The 24815-nt window shown below is 44.2% G+C and overlaps 1 protein-coding gene across 1 annotated transcript in view; it reads right to left on the bottom strand.

Annotated features, from left to right (window-relative positions):
* Window positions 1-1001: 1001 nt before the first annotated feature.
* Window positions 1002-24815, bottom strand: part of HCFC2 (host cell factor C2) — a 55721-nt gene continuing 31907 nt past the window's right edge. Inside the window, exons 14-16 of the mRNA XM_066591438.1 lie at window positions 19310-19592; window positions 12141-12245; window positions 1002-3167 (exon numbers count right to left, since the gene is read on the bottom strand). Of these exons, the coding sequence (XP_066447535.1) occupies window positions 12235-12245; window positions 19310-19592 (294 nt within the window). The 3' untranslated portion in view covers window positions 1002-3167; window positions 12141-12234. The remainder of the gene's footprint in view (window positions 3168-12140; window positions 12246-19309; window positions 19593-24815) is intronic.

Here is a 24815-nt window from a genome sequence, read left to right as displayed (position 1 = left end):
AAATGCAACTTTAAAGCGACCCTCGGGTTTAGGGACGAGATTCTGTCTTGGGACCGGACGGGGGGGATCATTCTTCTTTGCCGTTCTTCCGATCGACCGGTCTTAAGTCCTATTTCTGGTCTTCCAATATGGCCAACACGATCTTCAAATTAGCTAATCCCCACAGTGCATCGGTAGTGTTAGGCTACTAATGCACTATAACTGCTTTCTGATTGGCCACAGCTGCTCATGTGATCTGCAATGGCCAATCAGAAAGCAGTGTACTGTATATGCATTAGGTAGTTAGAAAATTACTGAAGCCATCTTGGATGGCCAAAAACCAGGCCCAAAACTGGTGTTGTCAGAGGTGGCAGAGAACTACTGCAGATAATATACCCCTCAGCCCCTCCTGTCACGGGACAGAATTGTCCCCAAACCGGAGGGTCGCTTTAACCCCTTCTCGCCCCAGGACGTAACGGTACGTCCTGGGAGCCTGGTACTTCCCACAACAGGACGTACCGGTACGTCCTGGGGATAGCGCGAGATCACATATGATCCCGCGCTATCCCGCAGCGGGAGCCGGCTGTCAGACACAGCCGGCGTCCCGCTGCAACAACGGGGGGGCATCGGAGATGCGCCCCCGCTGTTAACCCCTTCCCTTCCGCGATCTAAGTAGATCGCGGCAGGGAAAGAGTTCACAGAGGGACCGCACTCCCTCTGTGTCTCCGGCCGGCACTCACGATGTCATCGCGAGAGCCCGGCCTGTCACCATGGCAACAGGACGCCAGACACTGGCGTCCTGTATTGCCTATGCCTATGATCGCTGTATAAGCGATAAGGCATGCCATGCCTTATGACAGCGATCATAGGCACAGTGCTGCAAGTCCCTCAGAGGGACTCAAATTGTGTTAAAAAAAGAAAAGAAAAACGTAAAAAAAAGAAAACTGTAAAAAAACAACCTTTTTTTATGCTTTTTCTAATATTAGCATAAAAAAAAGGTAAAAAAAATTAAAACCCCACATATTGGGTATTGACGCGTCCGTAACGAAGTGTACAAAAAGTTGAACACACTTTTTATTTTGTACGGCAAAAAGCGTAACAAAAAAACGCTAAAAAACAGAGGCAAAATGCTAATTTTTTGCATTTTGCCTCCCAAAAAATGTAATAAAAGCCGTACATTCCCCAAAATGGAACCAACAAAAACTACAGCTCGTCCCGCAAAAAATAAGCCCTTATAGATCTCCGTACATAGAAAAATAAAAAAGTTACAGGACTTTGAATGCAGCTATAGAGAAAAAAAAAAAAAAGATTTCCAAAAAAAAAGGGTTTTATTGCAAAAAAGTGTAAAAACATTAAAAAAAAATAAGAATTTTGGTATTGTTGTAACCGTACTGACCCAGAGAAAAAATTTTGTGTGTCATTTATGCTGCATGATTAATGCTGTAAAAAAAAATTAAAAATCTATGGCAGAATTGATGCGTTTTCTCTCCCTGCCATCATAAAAAAAATAATAAAAGTTTTACGATATAGCCTATGTACCCAAAAGTGGCACCTATAAAAACTACAGCTCGCCACGCAAAAAACAAGCCCTTATATGGCCACGTCGACGGAAAAATAAAAAAGTTATGGCTTTTGAAAAATGGAGATGGAAAAATACCAAAAATCGCTTGCTCCTCAATGCCAAAATAGGCCGTGTCATTAAGGGGTTAAAGTTGAATTTGTGAGGTCTACTATGCTCCCTATCTGAAGGCTGCATATTATAGTGTATTACTGTGCTGCCCTTGGATTTTGTCGCTTTTTGATAGGTCACAATGATGTGCAGGGTAGGCAAAAGACTTTTCGGCTGGGGGTCTACTGTCACTTCTTTGCCAGGACCAGTGGGGATTTGATTAGACCCCATCAATTCCAATTACTCCTTCAGGCCTATATTTCATGTTCACATCAAAGGGGATGTGTCATGTTATTAAGCTATCGGATAGGGGATAACTTAATAATCGGTGGAGGTCCAACTGCTGGGAACCCCACTGACTCAGAGAAGAGAAGTCCAGTCAGTTCCCGAGTGAATGGGGCAGAGTTTAAACACAGGTGTGCTGCCACTCCATTCGCTTCACTGACAGTGCCGCAGATTGGCGAAGCTCCTGAACTCTGTCATCTCTGAGGCGGTCACTGAAGAGAATGGAACGGCGGACCATCTTTCTCGAGATCGGTGGGGGAACCAGCGGTTGGATCCCAACTGATCATAAAGTTGTCTCCTATCCTGTGGATAGGGAATAGCCTTATAACTTGGTGCAACCTCTTTAAGGGTATGCAGTTTGTAGCACATGCTATTCGTAGCCTTGTTCTAAACAGCTGAAACCCATGCAACTCCATGTAAGATAAGCACAGTTCTCAATATATATATATATGTATAAAAATGCATATTGATATCAATATATTTCTCATACAAAATTCATGACAGCACAAAATGTATATATTTACTTGTATAGTAACTCATTCACTTATACGGTTACTAAAAGAAACAGCTAAAACCATTACTACATATAAGCAGCACTGTGCAAATAGTTTTTTTCATTTTCTATCTAAAATATTCTGCATGCCAATACGGCAATATGCATGCTGTTCATACAAATCTGCGTCTGTTACTACTCTGATCTTTGCACATTGGGGTCTCTGATGGTTCGTTGTGATGACTTTAATCTCTACCTAACTACAACAACCACTTATTCATTGCATATGGATAGATGCCAGACAACTCTTCTGTAAAGTGCTGCAAATACAAAGCCACATGCAGAAGGTCAAAAAATAACATTAGTGCAAAGCAAGTTCAAATCTAATATAGGACACGACGTTCACATGGGGGGCAATGCGTTGGAGCGATCTGTAAACATTGCTGGGTAAGGCTCAACCATTGGACATTAAATCTGCATTTAGGACTATAGCATTACACACAGATAGAGGCACGATAAAGGCTTGCACCACACAATTCACAATCGGTTCAAGCGTCAGTACAAGGCAGGGACAGTACTGTCAATGCTAAGCCACTAGCAACAAGGGCACAACTTCGTAGCAAGAGAATAGGCAGTAACAATGGTAACACTGGATCCCATCCTACCTTCAGATCTCTCAGGAGATGGGAAGTACCAGTAATACCAGCCATAGTATTTTGCATTGGCCAGATGCTCCCATGTCTGGAAAACAAGTGCATTGCTATACATGGTATAAATGTTGCGTAAAGACTCTAAAAGCAAAAATAAAACTTTCCGTAGCCAATATAAACATTGGGTTAGTCTCTATACATTTATAGAAAATACTTAATTAAATGTTGAATTATTCTTATTGCAGCTAAGAATTTCTAGGCACATTACTCGGTGCCGACCTCATAGACCGAGAGATAGCCCAGGAGTCAGGGGATCAACGCAAAACGTCATCTTACAGAATCACACCCAATAATGTGATAAGAATCAAAAAAGCCAATGCCCCCAAACCCAAAAGACAAAAAGGTACCCTTGGGCTTGACATCTTACTACCTCCTTGTATTGGCTTCCTATAGGCACAGTTACATCAATGGAAACCTATGGTGCCATTATTTCTATCCAGCAAAACACAAAGCACTATCTGCAACGTGCAAGAAAAATATACATAAAAAATCCCTTTATTGTATTGAATATAGGCACAACTGTTGTTGCCATCTATAGGTGTCCTGTGGAATCAGGCACCAAGACATTAGCAGCAGATCCTTTAAAGGGAACTTGTCACGATCAACATGGCACCTGATCTGTAGGAGGAGCTGAGCAGATGAAGAATTGGTTTGGTGAGAAAAGATTTAGTGTGACTTGCATTTTATTCATTTCTATCTCTGGACTTTGTGTGTTTAGGAGTCCTGTGGGCGGCCCTATCAGTGACTAGGACCGCCTACTGGACTCTAGAGTTATATTAAATCTTTTCCCCATAAAACTATATATCAATCTGCTCTGCTCCTCCTGCTCTACAACATGATACCTGCAGATCCGACACCATATCCAATGTGACAGGTTCACTTTAGGTAAGTCTCAAGATGGGCCTCCATGATTGGACTGGTTTTTCCAGCACATCCCACAGATGCTCAATCAGATAAAGATCAGGGAAGTTTGAAGGCCAAGTACTCCTCCTCAAACCATTTCTGAACAATTTTTGCAGTGTTGCAGGTTGCATTATCCTGCTGATCGAGGCCACTGCCAACAGGTAATACATCTGAATGAATGTTCTTAGTCTACAGTCAAATGTAGTGAAAGGAGCAGCATTCTCAATGAGTAGATCCTAAATAGTGTGTTTAGAGCTTCAATAGGACCAGACTTCATGTTTCATATGCAGACCAGAAGAAAGCAACACTCCAATGTTATCCGTGACATATGTAGGATTTATTCACCCACGGTATGCGGTAACATTTCAGTTCCTCTAGTGAACATAATTGGGTGAATGAATCCTTTATATTTCACTGCTGCTTTCTTCTGGTTTGCAACAATGTTCAGATAGGTGGCACATGTAAAAGTAACATCCAAATGAATGCCAGGACAAACTGTTTCTCGCTAGAGCATAGCCTGCAGAGAATATCACGCTGCCATCGCCAGCCTGACTTTTCTCACGGTGCATCAAGGTGCCATCAATGAGCTTTGGGCAGCCATGACCCTGTCACCGATTGTCAGATTCTTACACTTGCCAGTTTCCTGCTTCCAAAACGAACTTCAAGAACTGACTGTTCACTTACTACCCAACTTATGCAACTCCTTGATAGGTTCCCTTGCGTCATATAGGTGGCTAGGTAAATGGGCTTGTGGAACTCAGAGTTGATATATGTTGTAACTCTCTCAACAGTGTAAATAACCCTGACCCTTCGGCCGCCTGCAGATGAGCGGGTCGGATCCGGCAGCGAGAATTATCGCCGCGGGACCCGACCCCAGAGCCTGCAGGGACGAGCGCGTACTCACCCGCGCCTGGCGGCCCCGGCTCTTTCATGTGCCGACTGCCGCGCAGCCGGCGCATGTGCAGACCGGAGCTGGCGGCCGGGTGAGTGCGAACCCCGCACAAAAATAGGACATGCCGCGGCCGTCTGCATAGGCATGCGTATTGTAATGCACTCCTATGCAGACTTTCAGTGGCGGAAATCCCGCGGGAAATACCGCCGCGGGATTTCCGCCCGTGTGCAGGCGGCCTTCTTCAGGAGTAGCTCACGTAATTGAAATGCAAAGGTCACTGACAAATACAACGTACTACCCACAAAAAAGATTTCAAGAATCTTAACCCACGCGTGAAAATGCAGGCTTCCATACACTGGCTATACACATGTACATAATAGTCCTCATTGATCAAAACTGCCCATACTGAACACAGTTCAGCTTATGAAGGAGTGTCCTGGAACTAGTCTTCTTAAAGGGAACCTGCTGGGTCCTAAAAGTCTCATAAACTAAATTTATGGGCTTATAGGACAGGGGGACATCAGGTCCAGGGGAATGATTTGTATACTCACCTGCCTTCCCATTCTTTTGTTGTACACCAGGGAAGTTAGCGCTAGGCCCTCTGAGTGGACTCATTCTCCTCATTGCGTGTGACTCTGCAGATACACAGGGAGGAATAGGGAGGCAGTCGAGTATACAAATCACTCCCCTGGACTCAACACCCCCTATCCTATGAACCCATTAACTCAATAAATGCCTAATGAATAATTAATAAAACGGACGATGAATGATTGGTTGGGATCTGACCTCTAAGATCCCTGCTGCACTAGCACAATAAAGGGGATGTGACACTCGCAATAAGCAAATTGTAGCATCCTTTCTATGGATCCCCATCTCTACAGCAGCCCTCATGGTAAGGAAGGGATGGGTAACATAAAGCCAATACTATGCATATCAATAGGATTTAAAGGGGTTTTCCAGGGAGAATACTACTGATGACCTATCCTCTGGATAGGTCATCAATAGTTGATCGGCTGCTGTTCGTCGCTTGGGACCCCAACCGATCAGCTGAGTGGGCGCATGCTGTCAACGCTGCAAATACACAAAGGTTGGAGCAGAATCGGCGGAAGTCTACGCGCCGACCTCTGTGTAGTGGCCGACGCTTGTAACTGCAGGCAAGGCTCTCATTAAAATCACCGCGAGCTGTGCCTGCAGTTACAGGTGCCGGCCACTGCACAGAGGTCAGAGTAGAGACTTCCGCTGCTTCCACCCTGACCTCTGTGTATGCGCGAAGCTGACAGCATGCGCCCACTCAACTGATTGGTTGGGGTCCCGAACGACGGACCCCAGCTGATCGACTATTGATGACCTATCCTGAGGATAGCTCATCAGTAGTATTCTCCCTAGAAAACCCCTTTAACCTAAAATAACAATAGGATCCCAGTGGTGGTTTCCCAATTATCCCATAGAAGCTTAAGTTATCCTATACTGCGGTACGCTAAATACTATATCTATCTATGCATAACCTGTATGATAAACATATGTAGCTTATTGATACACAATGTATACAACTAGAGATGAGCGAGCACGCTCGGATAAAGCAGTTACTCGAGCGAGCATTGCTCTTCTTGAGTAATTGCTTACTGGTCCGAGCAGGCTCGGGGAAGAGGTGGGGGGGGGGGGGGCGGCGGGGGTGAGAGAGATCTCCCTCATTCTCCCCCCGCCCCCTCCCCCCCCCCCCCCCCCCCGAGCCTGCTCGGACCAGTACGCAGTTACTCGAGAAGAGCGATGCTCGCTCAAGTAACTGCCTTAACCGAGCGTGCTCGCTCATCTCTATATACAACTCATCACAAGTATGTTAAACAACATAAGATTCCAAAATAACTGCATTATTATTGCACCAAAAATGACACAAAAGTGGTCCCAACGTTCTTCTAGTAATACCCAGTCTTGTAAATGTTCTCCCAAGTCCTGTCTATGTGCCCAGAACTTTCAGAAACTTCATCTCTATCATTCACTGACTTTCTAATATACTTCAGAGTTTACATTTTCTTTTTGCCGTCATTGAACAGAAACATTCTTGATTGTTTTTTCGCATACTGCGGCAGAAACTGCGCCGACACGGAGATTATTACAGATTTCAATCTGACTGCAGCTAAAAGCAATTTCATTTGCTTAGTAAACTGCCATTTAGCGGCCTAACCAACAGCCATTACATTAAGTGCAGTCAATGTGAAAACTGCGCCGACGTCCAAGTGGCTGCATAGAGTATGGTGCAGTGGCTAAATGCACATCCTCATCCCGCCTGCTTACATAGTAACAGACTCATTAGTAAAAAAAAACAAAAAACAACATTACAGCTAGAAGCAGCGTTTTTCGCATTTTTATTTCCTGTTTTTTGCCTTTTTTTTTTTTGCAAAATAACAGGAATTACCTATTAAAAGAAAAAAAAAAGCAAGATGTGAAAATGCCCTCTGGGGTACATGAGCTCTCAAATGTATGAGCCTAGTCTAGAAATTCTGGGGTAATTGATACACCAAGTATATAAGGGCCCGTCCACACTGGCACTTTATGCAAGAAACGTACATACATTTGTAAGAATACATTTAAGTTTTTAAATCGATGCGCAAGATACGCTTTGATCTGTTTTTGATATGAAAAATATGTTTTTCGCCGTAAACTCTTTTTCTTAATGTTTTAAAGTTCAATGCTTTTTTTCCCTTTAAGGCCTCCTGCACACGGGTGGGTCAGACCCCGCATTCAGGATTCCTGCAGCACAGTTCAACTCGGCGCCCAGCCGCTGACCCCCACGTACCTCTCTGACTGTCTTCTCCTCTGCTGCGAATGTGCCAGCCAGAGCGCCGGCGCACATGCTCAGTACAGAAGGCGCCGTGCCGTGGCTATGGCGATGACGTGTCTCCCACGACCATTCTGCAGTGATAATTGCAGAATGGCCGCGGGACGGACTGCTTCCATTGACTTCACAATGCTGCGGTTTCTCCCCCGCAAACGGAAAGAAAAAAAAACGCAATCTGTTTCCGCTCGTGGGCAGGAAATTGCGTTTTCTCATAGCATGCTATGGGCTGGATTTGCTGCAGAATCCGGAGGTGGAATCCTGCTCCGGATTTCGCAATGCAAATCCGCCCGTGTGCAGGAGGCTTATTTGATCACGAAAAACATACGTTAAGCAAAGGAAACGTACAGCCATACACTTCCATATGTATAACCATTGACTGCAATATATACGTTCCATACTTAGTTTTTGTGGGACAGAAAAGTGCAATAGGCTATACTCTTGTATCCTACAAAGAAAAATGCACGGAAACGTCGGCCTTGCTAAACGTATGCATCGTTAAACCCACCATAGCCTATGGGTCCGTTTAGTGCTACATCTCCATCCGCGTAAAACGTATGTTTCACCAATGCCCATATGACAGTGTGGAAGGGCCCTCAGAAAGTTCCAGAACTACTTATACAAATGTTCAACCATGATATATTGTATATATATTTTTTTTCTTTAACAGCTGATGGACATACAAAAATGCCAAAAGGAGTAATAAGTTACCAATTTCCTGCTATTCCGGTGCTTCACTTGGTCGCCATCGGTGTCCGTTTAACGAGCTCAAGCAATGATGTGGCAGGTCGACGTGTGACTGCCGCAGCCAATCACCGACTGTAGCAGTGAGGTATCGACACCCCTGAGATCAGGCAGCTGATTGTCTCTACATGTGACCGCTGCAGCCAATGTCATTAGTGGGTGAATAGAAACTGGCAGGATACCGGGGTAGCATGGGCACGGCCAGCAGGGACTGGTAAGGTATGACTCCTTTTGTTATTTGATATGATTATCAGCCGTTTGTAGACAAATGATATGGGGTTGGACAAATATTTTAATTTTGGGAAATTCATGGACTCCCCGCATGCTTTCCAAGACTCACAATTCCAAACTGGTTCTTAGATGACATTCCATAAGCTGATAACATTCTGGAACGCGCACAAACTAAACATCCCATATCCAGGTTTTAAAACTGCAGCTGCTCAGGAGGACCGGCTCTTTCATTTGGAAGTGATGGTAATGACCATGGATTACACATGAGCCTCCGGAATTTTACAAACAGCCCATCTCTGGGTACCACAATAATATTCACAACTTTGACCAATTTTACAAGAAACCCCTACACTGAAATTTTGTTCTCTGCTATTTTGTATTTTAGAGCTCCTGTACAGTAATCCTGGTCCCCAGCATAGTGTGACCCTATCAGCACCCTGTAGGCCATTCTTGCGTGTAAACCTTGTGCCTCAAAAATGATCATCTCTTATCCTTTCTAGAATATGGTCATCGAGGTTTGGGTTCAATCGGTATTAAAAGGCTTTTCGAGACTAAAATATTGATAGCCTATCCTCAAGAAATAGCTCAATGGCAGAAGTCCACTCAGGACCCCCAGCAATCAGCTGTTTGAAGTGGCAGTGGCGTTCATTTGAGCCCCCCCAGGCACAGCGCCATACATTCCATACCAGCTGTGCGTGATATAGCAGCAACCCATTTACTTGTATAGGACTGAGCTGAATTCATCACCGATGACCATGATGTTGCATGCCTGGGAAGAGGCCACAGCACACATGCAAGAATCACAGCCTTTTTAAACAGCTGACTGGTGAGGTTCTTGAATGGCAGACCCCAACTCATACATTAATGACTTCTCCAGAACATAACTTAGTATTTTAGTCCTGAAAAAACCCTTAAGCTGGCCATACAGATTTTGGATGGCCAAAGAGTTGAATTTAGACCATTTTCTGCTAACTGTTGACTCCTTTTCATGATATGAGTGAGCGGATTCATGATTGAAGTCAATGGAAGCTGTCTGGTTCGCGGCCTGTCAGCAGATTTCGCGGGAAAGCAGTTTTTAAAAAAAACAAAAACTGTACTGCTCATGTGCGCCGGCCGGCACTCACATCCGCAGTACAGAAAAAAGAAGACCTGAACAGGTACGCAGAGTCACCAGCAGCGGGCAGGGTCGGGTATCGCTGCAGGCTCCTGCATGCGGAGTCCGACTCGCCCGTAGACATAAGGCCTAAAGGGTCTGCTTGTCCAAATATATTTCTACAAGGATTGATCCACAGACATAAGAACCAGCACTTTGGTAACCGGAGCTCTTTGAGTGTTTGCTTTTTTCAAGTTGAAACAAAGCTGCAGAACATTTTAACTTCCTGTACAAAATTACCAGAGAACAAAACTTCAGCATATTGATTCAAGGCTCTGAGTTCTTGTACAAGTCAGTATAGCGGTATTAGTATAGCATGTCTCCACATTCAGAAAACCCATTTTCTCTAATGTAGCATGTCTACACATTCAAAAGTTGTGTCCCTAAGTACATTAATATGCTGAAGGGACCGACGAGCAATTTCAGCGACATTGTTGTGACAGTTCTTGATGCTGCCGTTTCCAGCTAAATGGTCTGGTAGCAAATTTGCTGAAATGTCACACGACTTCCGTAAAAGTCCCATCTTGACATGACCCAGTTTGCTTCAACTCATTTGGCATGGACACCAGTTAAAGGATTGATGAAATGTTGTTTATAGTACCATGACTGTACTGAAAACCGGGTCAATTTGGCCTTTTAGTTTAAGCCACCCATTCCACCAATCAAATTCATTGTCCAGGAGCAACATGACGCTGAATAATGACCTGAAGAGTTGGTTCACTTAGTTATAGAAAATAAAACATTCTCAATTCTTGAGTGCACGTTGCATTTCCAAGCAATGCCAAAAATCTGTAATTTTGGCGAGCTAGAGGGAAAGCATTCCCATGCAGCAAAAAACCATGGCTGCATTTACTGCTAGGATACACACTATGTGGAGACATGCTACACTAATACCCAGTATACCTTGTGGCTTCCCAGTGACTAGGTAAGAAACAAGAGTTACTGAAAAGCACTGAAAATCTTCACATCACTCAGGGGCAGCAGGTGACAATAGATTTATCATACTGATGCATTAAAAGTCAAGTATCTTAAGGCCCATTTACACGCAAAGACAATCTTTCAAACAATTGAAAGATTGACTGTTTTAGCGATCATTTTGCATAAAGTATTAATGGACACTAATGTCCATTAACACTTTATTATCTTCATTTGTGTGTAAAAGGGTCTCCAGGAGCTGTTTGCAGAGCACAGCATGTGGTCGGAGCTCTGTACACAGCTCCATTGTTCTCGCAGGGTCTGTCGGCAGAATACAATGTAATCTCTGACTCCCGTGCAGAACACAACATGCAGTCCCTGTTATCTTCTCATCATTCAGCCGAAAGGTAAACGATGGCAGCATTTACATGCAACGATGCTCTCCCATCTGCTGTATTTTTGACCGAATTTTGAGCGATAATCGTTGCGTGTAAATGGGCCTTTAGGATGGTTGTTTACTGAGCAACTGCAGAAGTAATCTACATACAGCTGGGTTACATAGAAATACTTTTTACTCCCACAAAATCCCCTGAGAATCCATAAACAGACTATAGGCTGCTGTTTATGGAGTCAGGGATTCCCTCCTGTATTTAGGAATTCTCACACTAGCCAATGGGGGCAATGCCATAAATACCATTATATTCGGCGATCAGCTGCAGGTAAAAAAAGTGAATAACTGCTTTTATCACCCAACAGATCCATTTCATAAATACATAACTGATAAGCGCCTCCAAAACCTGATTGATAAGATAGCTGCAATATAAACCTCAAGCTGTTTTTGCATACGATATTACGCTTTACCAAAAATATATATATTCATTTTAAAAGTGCAATACACACACAATCTAATGTAAACATACATAGCTTTAAGGACAAAAATAAAGAATTCTGATGTAACACCTGTTACTCCCAAGTTATTCTCTCCTGGAAAACTGGCAGGATACCCCCCTAATCTCAGGGGAAGTGCTATGTGCCTACTGTATTGCACTAGAAGATCCCCCCCCCCAATCCCTTTGCACCATTTTATTGCTTAAAACTAGATACAAATATATGTAAGTGGTAAAAAAATGGAAGCAAAAAGGCAGTTTCCAATTATCAGAAACTGTACCACATAGTCCCACCTGAGTACATATCACTAACATTTATAATAGAACATGGAAAAGTATATACTGTCATCATATATTTAGATCATATGTATATCTATACAATTAGAAGCAGAATGAAAAAATAAACATTTGGAGATTTACAAAATATTACAAAAAGTGAGACATACAGCTCTGTTAAAACACGAGTAAAAGGATGCTTCCCAGCAACGTGGCAAACGGATCCCAACTGCTTTCCTCTCTGATGAACCTCCACTTCAGGTCTCAGGTTTTCTCTGAAAACAAGAATAAAATTTGAAATGCATTTAGATGGTTAAACACGACAAAACCAAATCATCTCATCAATGCAAACCGCTGCGTAGCTAGTTTTACAATATGAACAGGCATATTTGTATGGGATTGCTGCATTGTAGTTGACAGGCTTGCTTTAAAGAGGTTATTCCCCCCTCAAAAAAACATAAAAGAAGCCATACTCGCCTCAACCAATTTCCTGCTGATCTCTACTCCCTGCTGCAGCAGTGATGACACAGGGACATGTGACTGCTGCAGCCAATCCCCTGCCACAGTGATCCGATGATTGGCAGTAGCAGGCAAATGTTCCCGATGTCAATGGCATCACCGCAACAGGAAGTGGACAGCAGAGGGGAACCAGGTGACAATGTAAAAGGCGATTATGCACTGCACTGACAGACGGTCACAGACTGCTGCAGCCAATCACGGACCCCAGCAATCTGACTGCAGTGCGTAAGCGCAGCCGTGTAAGAGAGAATAGCGGTGTGACACTGGAGATGCAGGGACTTGTACAGTGAAGTATATCATTTTGGGGCATGGACAGCCTAATTAAAAAAAAAATACTTGGAGAATCCCCTAAGGCTATTTACAAGATAAAACTAGGAGTGGATCCAAAATACTAAGCAGATGCAAAGCCAATAAAAGCTTTATCTCAGTAGGTTCCCGTCTTGGTTTTAGCTTTGAAAATACTGATGCAAAATACTTTTGTGTGAATGGGGCCTTGAAGGGTTATTCTGAGAAGGTACAGGTCCATAATATGGAAGAATCTGTCTTAAATTGGCCGCTAGATACAAAATGGAGCATTATAAGATGTAAATAAGCTTGTGTGTAGTGAAACAATAATTCAAGCAGAAATAGCTTTAGAGCATGAGATACGGTACAGTGTGTAATGATTTGTCTCTGTTCTTTTTCATGAGAACCAAGTCTGGATGCAGTTGTTATCAGAAGAAGCCCTCCCACACCTCCATTTGGAGACTTGGACAAAGGAACTGACTGTACTACAGCCACCTGAATCACAAAGTGAATACAAGGGAGTACCAGGGAGGACCAAGATAACGCTGGGAGAAACAGACATTTGAAGAACATTACAGATATATTCTCACTACGCTGATTGCTGAACAATGTATGATTCTTAATGTTTTTCTAACCCAATGAGATTAACGCCGTGACTAATGACACATTCCTTTCCTGTATTAGAACTATACAAAAGTGAATAAACGCTCAGTGTACGCACGCCTTAAGCAGAGTGAGCTGTATACTTGCCGCGGCTCCACTCTACGTATCTGAGGAAACTGATAACTATCTCTAAGTGTTTAGTTCTTGGTTTCTGGGATGCATCCAGGTACAGACTAATTTGGAACCCAAGGCCTGTGCAGCGGTCCTTAACAGTTGGCGTAGTCGGCAGGATTTACCGATTGACTCTTGTGTCACTCATCGGACAACGACATCGGACTGGGAGAACATATATCCACTGTGCCAAACCAGAGGACTGATCACCCTCCCTCACACAGCCCAGTAAGTGTCATATTTATTATATGATGTCTGCAGTTGGTCTGTTTTGGCTCAGTTGATTGACAGACTCCTAGGTCAGTCGGATGTTTGACATCATAGTTGTCATCGGTAAAGAAGTTTACCTCCGGTCTTGAGTGGTCTATGACACCAGGGGACAGAATCTTTTAGGACGTTATAAATTGTATTATCGAGCATACTTCTCAGGGACTTCAGATCCCGGTTGAGAGACGGCTTCGAGGTTTAGTTTATCGAGCATACTTTTCAGGGACTTCAGATCCCGGTTGAGAGACGGCTTCGAGATTGAGCATACTTCTCAGGGAGTGATTGAGCAGACGGCATCGGACGTGACAAGTACGATCACGTGATTGAGCATACGGCTTCGGACTCCCGGTTGAGAGACGGCTCAGAGTTTAGTTTCGGAACATGTTTAAATTAAGGTACCTGACAGTGGTCTGTTTGATCCTGTCCCTCTGGTGTCATGTAGAGGTGGTAAGGAGTATGTTAAGAAAGTCAAGAAGTTATGTGAAACTGTTAGTATAGTCATTGAGCAAAAGGCTCAGGCAGAGATATATTTCCCAATGTGTTATTGAGCATAGGGCTAGGCATACCCAGTTGGTAGTATGTAGAGTCAATAAGTGACGTAAAGTTGAAGTAAGATAGTTGCAGTTTCAAGATGGCTTTTGTTCATGTGTTTTGAGTTGAAGACAAAGGAAGGCAGCCCTTCTTCATCATCTGAGGGCCCCGCCCTGGCCGTGTTGTTATTGGGGCCAATACCAGTCGGTATATCTAGATACGTGTCTAGTATGTAGTATTCCTGGACCCTCCCGTCACTATCGCCTAGTCAGGCCACGCCTTTGGTGGCCATTTCAGTGCCAGCCATGGCCCAGCGGCCATTTTAGCATCTGTTGCAACAATACCTTCAGTTACCGCTCAGACGTCATCTTAGCTCTGCAGCAGAAATGAGCTGGCTTCTCATCTCCCATCTATGTATGTTTTTACCTGGCATACCAATTCCTTGCACTGCAATGACGAGTGCCTTTTCTAAATTTTGCATAGAAACATTCAAGTCCCCGCATCCCACCTGCAAACAGCCTTCTCCCGATTATCTGTTCTACAGTCTGTGTTTAGCACCCCCATCCCAAGTAGGTTTGTGCTTAAAATTTCCCATAAATGTAGTTGTTGCTGGAAAAATCTTTTCCACTTTGCAAGGGGGAAAATGGAGGAGAAAGGGAATCCTCTAGTCTGTGTCCCCCTATGACATGAAGCAAGTTCATGCAGAGTCTGCAGACAATTATGTGACAATTAACTACCGTGCTTGTTTGTCTTAATATCCTAACATTCTGTCATTGCTGTACGTGTTGTCCATTCCTCATAAGTCAGACACTGCTGAGAAGAAAGGTCACTATGCGTGCTAGGATTGCGGACGGCAGTAGAAAAGCTTACAGAAGGAAGGAGAGGGTCAATACGTGATAATATATATATATATATATATATATATATATATATATATATATATATATATATATGAATAGATAGAGGGTTAACACTTGATTTGTGTAAAGCTCTGTTTCCCCTTGTCACCCCCCCCCTTCCCTTCAGAGTTTAGTGAGATTGAAGTGAAAGCCTTGACTTCGTCTGTGATGCGAATTGGCAGACTGTGGAGTTTGAATGAAAGTGTGAAGAAAGACGCGGATGGCCAGTATCGAAGGGGTGGAGCTAGATGATGTAAAAGTACATAATGGGTCATCCCTCTCTTGTTAACAGTTGGAGGGGGAGAAATAGGTGATCTAGGTATTGCAGATTAGCTATTTTTAATTTTTTTCCAGTAAAGATTCTGATCTTTTTGAAATTTTATATCAGCATGATTGTCAAGCAGTGATGCAACAAGAAAATTTAAGTTTTAAAAGGTTACTGAAAGCCCTTGTTAACAATGCATATTTTGAGTTGTTTTTTATAGATGGTCCCAGGGTGAGATGGACGACTCCACACTGGATATGCAGTGGTCACACAACAAGATGTCCTAAAAGCAGAAGCTCTGCCTCCGCATGTCTCAGCACAAGAAGCGGAACTGAAGGCCCTCACTAAGGCTTGTAGAGTGGCAGAAGGCCAGACAGTTTTTACCTTAGCAGGACAGCCAATTAAGAATGGTGCAGTGGTGCAGAGTCTCATGGAGGCCCCACTTCTACCTGACAAAGTGGAGAAAATGGGCAAATTTTGAATTGAGTGTCTTCTATTAGTTTTTCTTTTTCTCCGGAGGGTACATGCCACAGTGGCCGAGTTTGGGAAATGATTCTTTTGTTAACTTTGTCATAGGTCTCTCCAAGGAATTGTCAATAACGCATTCTGTAGTTTCTGCTTCTCTCTCAGGTCCTACAGACGAGTGTCACAATCTGAAACCAGGTGACAGGGTCTATGTGAAAAAGTTTGAGAGAAAAGCCCGGTTTAAAGGTCCCTACCAGATGTTGTTCACCACCCCAACGGCAGTCAAGCTCAAAAGAAAGTCCACTCGGATCCACACCTCGCACTGCAAAAAGGCCCTGGGTCCCGGAGCACAGAACTCATGATCCTGCATATCCTTTACATGCTATAATGTGGTACAATTCCTCTAACACACACCTTTAACTACTGTACACTAGCCCCCTGTTTCAGGGACCAGAACAAATTAATACAATCAAGTGTGCAATAAGACTACACTGAGGGTGAGAACCCAACACCGCATCGTGCTAAGAGAGAAATAGACGCTCCAGGTAGCAGTTTTGATCCACATGTATATATAGATGCAATAGGAGTGCCAAGGGGGGTGCCAGATGAGTTCAAGGCCAGACCTCAGGCAATGGCTATATGCCTATGATACAACAGAGCGATTTTTCCCCTTATGGAGCCGTCTCAGCAGAAGCAGGGGTGACCACTCTAGTCTCCCAGCCATTAGAATAGAGTAGCATGTGTGTTGTAGATCCCTTCTGTGTCTATTAGGTCTTTGCGTTTAGTTAGTTAGAATTAGTTGTCGGGGAAGGGATTAGCCCTTGGACAGCTGACCAACAATGATAGGTAGGGCATAGATCATAAACTAGAGATAGGGAAAGCAAACCTTACCCCGCCCTATAGAAGTTATAAAGGTATTGTTTATTTTGAGACAGTTTCTAGGGGGGATTGAGAAGGTACAGGTCCATAATATGGAAAAATCTGTCTCAAAATGGCCGCTAGATACAAAATGGAGCATTATAAGATGTAAATAAGCTTGTGTGTAGTGAAACAATAATTCAAGCAGAAATAGCTTTAGAGCATGAGATACGGTACAGTGTGTAATGATTTGTCTCTGTTCTTTTTCATGAAAACCAAGTCTGTATGCAGTTGTTATCAGAAGAAGCCCTCCCACACCTCCATTCGGAGACTTGGACAAAGGAACTGACTGTACTACAGCCACCTGAATCACAAAGTGAATACAAGGGAGGACCAAGATAACGCTGGGAGAAACAGACATTTGAAGAACATTACAGATATATTCTCACTACGGTGATTGCTGAACAATGCATGATTCTTAATGTTTTTCTAACCCAATAAGATTAACGCCATGACTAATGACACATTCCTTTCCTATATTAGAACTATACCAACGTGAATAAACGCTCAGTGTACGCACGCCTTAAGCAGAGTGAGCTGTATACTTGCCGCGGCTCCACTCTACGTAGCTGAGGAAACTGATAACTATCTCTAAGTGTTTAGTTCTTGGTTTCTGGGATGCATCCAGGTACGGACTAATTTGGAACCCAAGGCCTGAAAGGTTAATGTGACCGTGCAGTGGTCCTTAACAATTCCATTAGCTAATTTGATGATCGGTGGGGCTCCAACCCACCAATTCTGAGATTGCAGCTTTGGTTCATCCCAATGTTCTGGCAGCGAAGGCCGCACATGTGCACCTCGGCTTCATACACTTCAACGGGACCTCTGGAGATGGAGGAATTGAATGGAGAGGAGATGTTCATGTACAGCTTCCACTGCCAGAACTTCGGGACGCATCAGAGTTGAAATCTTGGGATTATCAGGTATCCCAATGGTTGGGTTCCAACAATCAGCAAGTCATACCCTATCCTGAGATGAGAATAACTCTTTAACCCCTTCCCGCTCCAGGACGTAAGGGTACATCATGGAGCGTCGGGGTATGTATGAAGAGAGGTCACGGGGCGTCTCTTCATACAGCGCGGGCGTCAGCTGTTTATTACAGCTGACACCCGCGGGCAATAGCTTTTCGGCCGATTGCGACTATTGACCCTTTAAATGCCCCGAACTATGTTCGGGGGTCCCGTACGGCTTCCCCCCGCGGTGAGATCGGGGCAGCCGTGCAGGTGTCATGGCAGCTGGGGGCCTTCTTAAAGGCCCCAGGGCTGCCTTAGCAGACTGCCTATCCAGCCAACCCCGTGGGGTGGTTTGATAGACTGCCTGTCAAATAGCAGTATGACGTAATGCTATAGCATTACGTCATACTGCAGGAGCGATCAAAGCATCGCTGGTTGTAGTCCCCTAGGGGGACTTTAAAGTAAAGTTAAAAAAAAAAGTTTTAATAATTGTAAAAAAAAAAAGTTATAAAAGTTTAAATCACCCCCCCCCCCTTTTGCCATAACTATTATAAAAAAATCTAAATCATAAAAAAATACATATTTGGTATCGGTGCGTCCGTAAAGCTCCGATCTATCAAAGTAGCGCATTATTCTTCCCGCACAGTGAACGTCGTCAAAAAATAAAAAATAAAGAACACCAGAAATGCACTTACTTTTTTAGTTACCCTGGCTCCCAGAAAAAACAAAATAAAAAGCAATCAAAAAGTTGTACATATTCCGAATTGGTACTATCGGAAACTACAGGACATCCTGCAAAAAATAAGCCCTCGCTCAACTACGTCGACAGAAAAATAAAAAAGTTATTGCGCGCACAAGATGACCGCAGAAAATAATTGAAAAAAATTAAATGTCTTTGAAAAAAAAAAAAAAAAAAGAGTAGTACAGTATAAAAAAAAACCTATACAAGTTTGGTATCGTAGTAATCGTACTGACCCATAGAATAAAGTTATCATGTCGCTTTTGTTGCAGTTTGTGCGCTGTAGAAACAAGACGCACTAAAAGATGGCAAAATGTCGTTTTTTTTTCCATTTTACTCCACTTAGAATTTTTTTAAAGCTTTTCAGTACATTATATGGTACATTAAATGGCACCATTGAAAAATACAACTCGTCCTGCAAAAAACAAGCCCTCATACAGCGACGTCGATGGATAAATAAAGGAGTTACAATTGTTTTGAAGAGGGGAGGAAAAAACGAAAATGGAAAAAGAAAAAAAGGGCCGCGTGATTAAGGGGTTAAAGGTCATCGTAGAATTTGTTTACAGCAACGTTGCTATTAATGCCATAATGTACAAGGACTTGTGGGTAGCCCATATGGTCTTATATAGTCTCATATCAAATAAAAAGGTTTCAAATCAGTTACAGGGCTAATGACATGGAATATTCAATATGACGTGCTCTGCTAGAGATGGTGGTCACTCACCTTGCAGCCATCTAACTTGGATAGCTGGCCCATAACCCTTTTCATTCTTAGCAGAGATCCTGAATACCACGGCCGGCCGGGAGCTGCAGTCCACATGAGCGTTGGCCAGCTGGGAGGCCGTTACAGTGCAAGACGTCTCCAGGCCACTGTAAATCTTTACAAATGCCAGCTGGTTCTGAGCCTCAGGAAGAGAAGTGCGTATGGCTAGATAGGCGGAGTATTCTAATATATTTCCTGTTGGCGAAGAAGGCGATTCCCAGGAAATATGAACACAGTCTGTACTCTGCAAAGAAATCAAGTATTTGGTTTAAAGGCTAATTTTTGGTTTCAATTAAAAAGAGAATATATGAAGTCTCCCCAATATAAAAAGTAATTCTGATGCTTGAGAAAACTTTTCTGGGACCTTTACCATTTCCCTAAAAGCAGGTTGCGAGACGTTGAGTGGACAACTCTTACCCCGCGCAGTGTTGGAATTCCTAACAGCAAACACAGAATTTGAGGGATCCTTTTAAACCCAGGACCACTTCAATTATGGAAACGGGATGATTAAAGCGTACCAGAGTTTTCAAAACGTTTTCTAAAATTCACCAGGTTCTCCTTACCCACCCTGTTTCAGGTCTATATGTTCTGATTTTCAGGTGGCCTTCCCCATTATTCTCCTGTTTTGCTCTTCGAAATACACTTACAAGGAGAAGACCAGTAGTTCTATCCTGACTTCTTTGCCCTTACTTCCCATGCCACATTGCATTGCCTCTGGTCCAAATCATCAGGAAGGCAGTGTCTGAATGCTCTCCTCTCTGCTTTCCCAGGACGATCAAGCATTTAGGGAAATTCTAGCTAAATGGTTAATAAATCCACTATTATGTGTGTGTAATGTTCACCTACCCAGATGCTGTACCAGCAGGAAAGGCAGAGACTATGGAGATCATTATCACAGTGTCTGCAGATCTGTCAGCTTGAAAATGCACAGGCAGTGGTCTGTGAAAATAGCCCCTCCCCTGTTGCTATGGAAACATCTGTCTTTTTTTTTTTTTTTTTAACCTATGGGGAAGAGTAGATTGCAGAGAAACTGGAAGGGAGACCCCTATTGGCAGCCACTTCAAATGTCATCTACAGTGGTGGTAAAAAAAATAAAAAATTAATACAAGTAAATTCCAGAAATGAGACAAAATAGAAGTTAGTAGATGATCAGAAGTTGTCTGAAAAGTTAGTGCGCCTTTAAGGATATAGTTTGCATCTGAATTTTTTTTAAGTCATAGGGATATATCAAAAGTTTTGATCTGTGTGGTCTGGGTCCTGAGACCCCCACTGATGGCTAGAACAGAGCACTTATCCAAGTGTGGTCTCTGCTGGCTAGTTGAAGACAGACTCAATACAAAGTCTAGGAGCCTGTTTTGTCTCAGCACCTGGGACTCCCACCGATCAAAATGTTTGACATGTCTCTATGACATGGAAAAAGCTTTTAGATAGTGCAGTTATACTTTAAATCATCCGTTTTTTGCAAACACAAGAATAAATGTATGCAAAAATGCTCCCCTATACTTGACAACAGTGAGAAGTCGTCTTAAAAACATTTAGAAATAAAAAAAAATTAAAAAAAAGAAGCATAATAATAATGTCTACTAGTCAATGTACCATGATTAAATGTTAATTTTTTACTAGGTTTTCCAAATTTTATGTAAGTAAGTTACAGAGCTACAAAGAAAAATGTGAATTTCTATACACCAACACTAAGACAATGGTCTGTGTCTGTGGCAATCAGGTCTTTAAAGGCTATGGACACTCTTGGCATTTCTTTTCTTAAATGGGCACTAAGGCCCCCTGTCCGCAGCCAAGACAGAATATCGCTAGCAATATTCCGCTGTGGGGGATCAATGGGGAGCACTACAAGGTCTCCGTGATGAGCCTATCTAAATGATAGCCTCACAGCGGATAATCGCAGCAAATTGCGGCATGTCGCAATTTTAATCACGTGAGCGGAGAATTGCTATGATTCTCTGCTCATGGACGTCAGGCTGCTCTTTCCATAGTTCTCCTATGGAACGCGTGTCATGCGAGCTCCGCGGGCGATTATTGCGGTGGATCTCGCTATGACCTCTCACCCGTGGACAGGCAGCCTATCTTTGCAGACAACTTATGCTCATCTAATGGCCTGCGCGTGTCTCTTCTTGTAATAAACTTTTATTAATTTTTATTTTCTTTCACCACTGCAAATCAAGTCTGAAGTGCAGCCCCACTGCAATCCAGTTGTTAGGCATTCAGCTTCTCTAGTGACTGGGATGTTCAGACGTCTTCGTAGCTGGTGGAGAGGGGCTGTCCTCACGAGCTCAGCTTTCCTGCACCCACACTGCTCTCAGATCTGCAGGCAGTGTGTACACAATCTCCCCTTCTCCTGATATGTGCAGTTATCTCCATGTCGTATTATAAGTGTCCCCAGTTTGCTGTGGGCAAAGCAGCATCATTCTTATTGGACTGATCTTTAATACCTGCTTTACTAAGTCCTGTGCGTTTACATGGTCACAACATATATATAGATCTATATACATACACAAACACGGCATACTGTACATTTTAGGCTTTATACACATCATTTTTGGTAACGGGTTTGGTGTATGGACCTGGGAAATCTCCTGGTATATACGCAGAATGTGTACGTAGCACGCTGCACCCCCACCGTACGGCAGAAGAATGTCCTTTTGGCGTACAGTCGGCTGGGATGTGGCATGTATAGGAATGTTTAGTCTGCTGCCCTTTTCTATACAGATGGTTACAGTGAATGTATACCGCATGGTAAACCTTTTATTTTACAACGGGAATCAACAGGTGACATATGCTACTGTATGCCTAAACAATATGTGAACAGAAATTTGTAGGAATGGTCCGGGCACTCAGGACACGGATGGATAAAATATTCATCTTTATTTCTTCATATTAAAAGCAGCTTTAGGCTGGGTTCACACTGGGCGTTTTTGCCGAGGAAATTCCATCTGGAATTTCCTCGCGGCAGATCCGCCTGCGGCCGCTAATCCCTCGTTTAGCCAGCCATGTGGACGAGATTTCTCAGAAATCTCGTCCCCACGGGACGGTGAATCCTCCACGGCAAAGCCAACGCTGCGGCACGGATTCGCCAGCCGCAGCATGTTCATTTCTTTTTTCCTTACGCTGCGGCCGTGCTCTCCTCTATGGGAGCACAGGCCGCAGTGGAAGAGCGTGCGACCAAGCCGCTTCAAAACCCGCGGCTAAGTACCGCGGGTTTTGAAGCAACAGATTCCCGGCGGAAATCTAGCGGTTTTCGCTGCAGCCAAGCCGTGAGATTTCCGCCCGGAATCCACCCAGTGTGAACTCAGCCTTATAGTCATAAAAGCTTCAACTTAACCAACGTGTTTCAAACAGACTGGCTGTTCTTATTCATAGCCATCTCATAATGCAAGAGTGAATGCCTAATGGCAACTGCATAGTGCAAATGCCGGGAATAAGAACAGCCAGTCTGTTTGAAATGAATTGGTTAAGCTGAAGCTGCTTTTAATATGAAGAAAAAAGATGTAAATTTTACCCATCCATGTCTAGAGCGTAGGAGACGCTTTGCCTCTGCGAACTTCTGACGATGCTTCTGCACCTCTAGGGAGTAGTCGAGGAAAATTCTCACATGCTGGTCTTGTACTTTTGGGGATCCATTTTCCGGTTCAATTTCAGCACTTTATCTCTATCCCTGTAGTTCAGGAGCTTAGCTATAAACGTGCGCATAGGCGCTCCTGGTGGCGGGGGTTTAGCCGGAATACGATGTGCACTTTCGATGCAGAAGAGGGTTGAAAAAGAGTCAGAGCCGTAAAAGTCCCTGAGTAGCGATTCGGGGTACTCGCAGGGCTGTCTCCCCTCCACTCCCTCCGGTAGGCCAACCAATCTGATGTTGCTTCTACGGGAGCAATTCTCCAGGTCATCAATCTTCAGTTGCTAGGCCGAGGTGACAGATTCGAGCGCCTGCACTTGCGCCTTGAGAGGTGCGACTGTGTCCTCCAGGTCGGAGACTCGAGTCTCCACTGTATTAGTGCGTTCTCGTAGATTATGGACATCCGCCCGCAGCCATCCAAACTATGATTGTAGGATATCAATTTTCTCCGTAAGTGCGGATTGACTCTCTGTAATAGCTCTCAGTACATCTGCACTGGATCCAGGCGAAGACCCCTGAGACATGCCAGGTTGCGCATTCCCCATAGTGCCTGGTTTCGCAATCTGCTGCACCCCATTAGTGGGTTTAATTTGCTTTGTAGGGGGACATGCGGGCAGAGGTGTATATTAGGTACAGCAAAGCATAGCCAGACGTGAAGGCGTCACCCAGTCAGAGCTGAATTTTATTTATTTACTACATCTCGGGGTTCTTGCATGTAGCTCACTGCAAGCCCGTCACTTAGGCTGCAGCCTGTTACGCAAGCTCAAGGATCCAGATCAGTAATAACGCAGGGTGTCCCTCCAGTGAATGACCACTTGGTGGCGGCAGATTGTTGCAGAAATGCAGGGTGCCCTGCCAGTAAATGACCACTTGGTGGCGGCAGATTGCAGCAGAAATGTAGGGTGCCCTGCCAGTAAATGACCATTTGGTGGCGACAGAGGTCTTATTTCTGCAGGTTTGCTCCCACTGCTCTTTTCACCCATGGGCCTGCACTTCACCCCTCCAATAGGTACTGGAGGTACTGTGTAGTTAGGGGCACTCCACGGGGCTTGCTCTTCCTCTGCTCTCCTCTCTACCTCCCCCTCCTCTCCAGAGAGCTCCACAGCCGCGGGGCACATAAGGAGGGATGTAATCCTCTATCCACGGCTCCAAGATGGTGGACGCCCAGGTAGAGGTCAGTAGCAGCGTGTCCCATAGCTTAGTACTGTCCCTGGTGCCTAGATGTCCAAGGAGCACCGTTATACAGAAGGCCTGGAGCAGGGGCTCTTATGTCACAGGCTGGGTGTCTGCCGGCGCCGCTGCCAGCAGCAGCGTCACTCACCCGGCTGCGGTAGAGGGAGTAGGCAGCAGCTGTGTCTCCCTGGGAGCCTCCGGACTGGCTTCCGCTTCGATCCGCTGGTCAGGAAGGCTTCATCTGGGCTCTCCTGAGCACCAGCACCTGGTAATGGAGCCAGGGGACTTTCAGGCCTAATAGGCTACAACTCAGCTCTGTCGCCGGTAAGACCTTAAAAGGTCTCAAAAATATTTCCTGGGGGCAGGAGCAGCTGATGAGGGGTAAGGATAGGCAGCCCCAGGTCCAGTGAAAAGCAGGATGGCAGATGGTTTCTGCCATCCTGCACGTCCGTTCACCTCGCTCACTAGGCCACACCTATCCATCCATGTCTGAGTGCTAGGACTACCGTGTTTCCCAGAGAAGAGGGCCTATCCCTAAGATAAATCCTCTGGGTTTTGTTTTTTGAAATATAAGCCCACTCCAAAAAAATAAGCCCTAGCTACACTACATAAAAAAAAGCAATATATTACCTAGCAGCCGCCATCCGGGTCCTTCCTGCTGGTCTC

Source organism: Eleutherodactylus coqui, chromosome 2, assembly GCF_035609145.1.
Source record: "Eleutherodactylus coqui strain aEleCoq1 chromosome 2, aEleCoq1.hap1, whole genome shotgun sequence".
Lineage (NCBI taxonomy): Eukaryota > Metazoa > Chordata > Amphibia > Anura > Eleutherodactylidae > Eleutherodactylus > Eleutherodactylus coqui.
The sequence above is the reverse complement of the archived record's forward strand: the minus strand, read 5'-3'. Positions and strand labels throughout refer to the sequence as shown.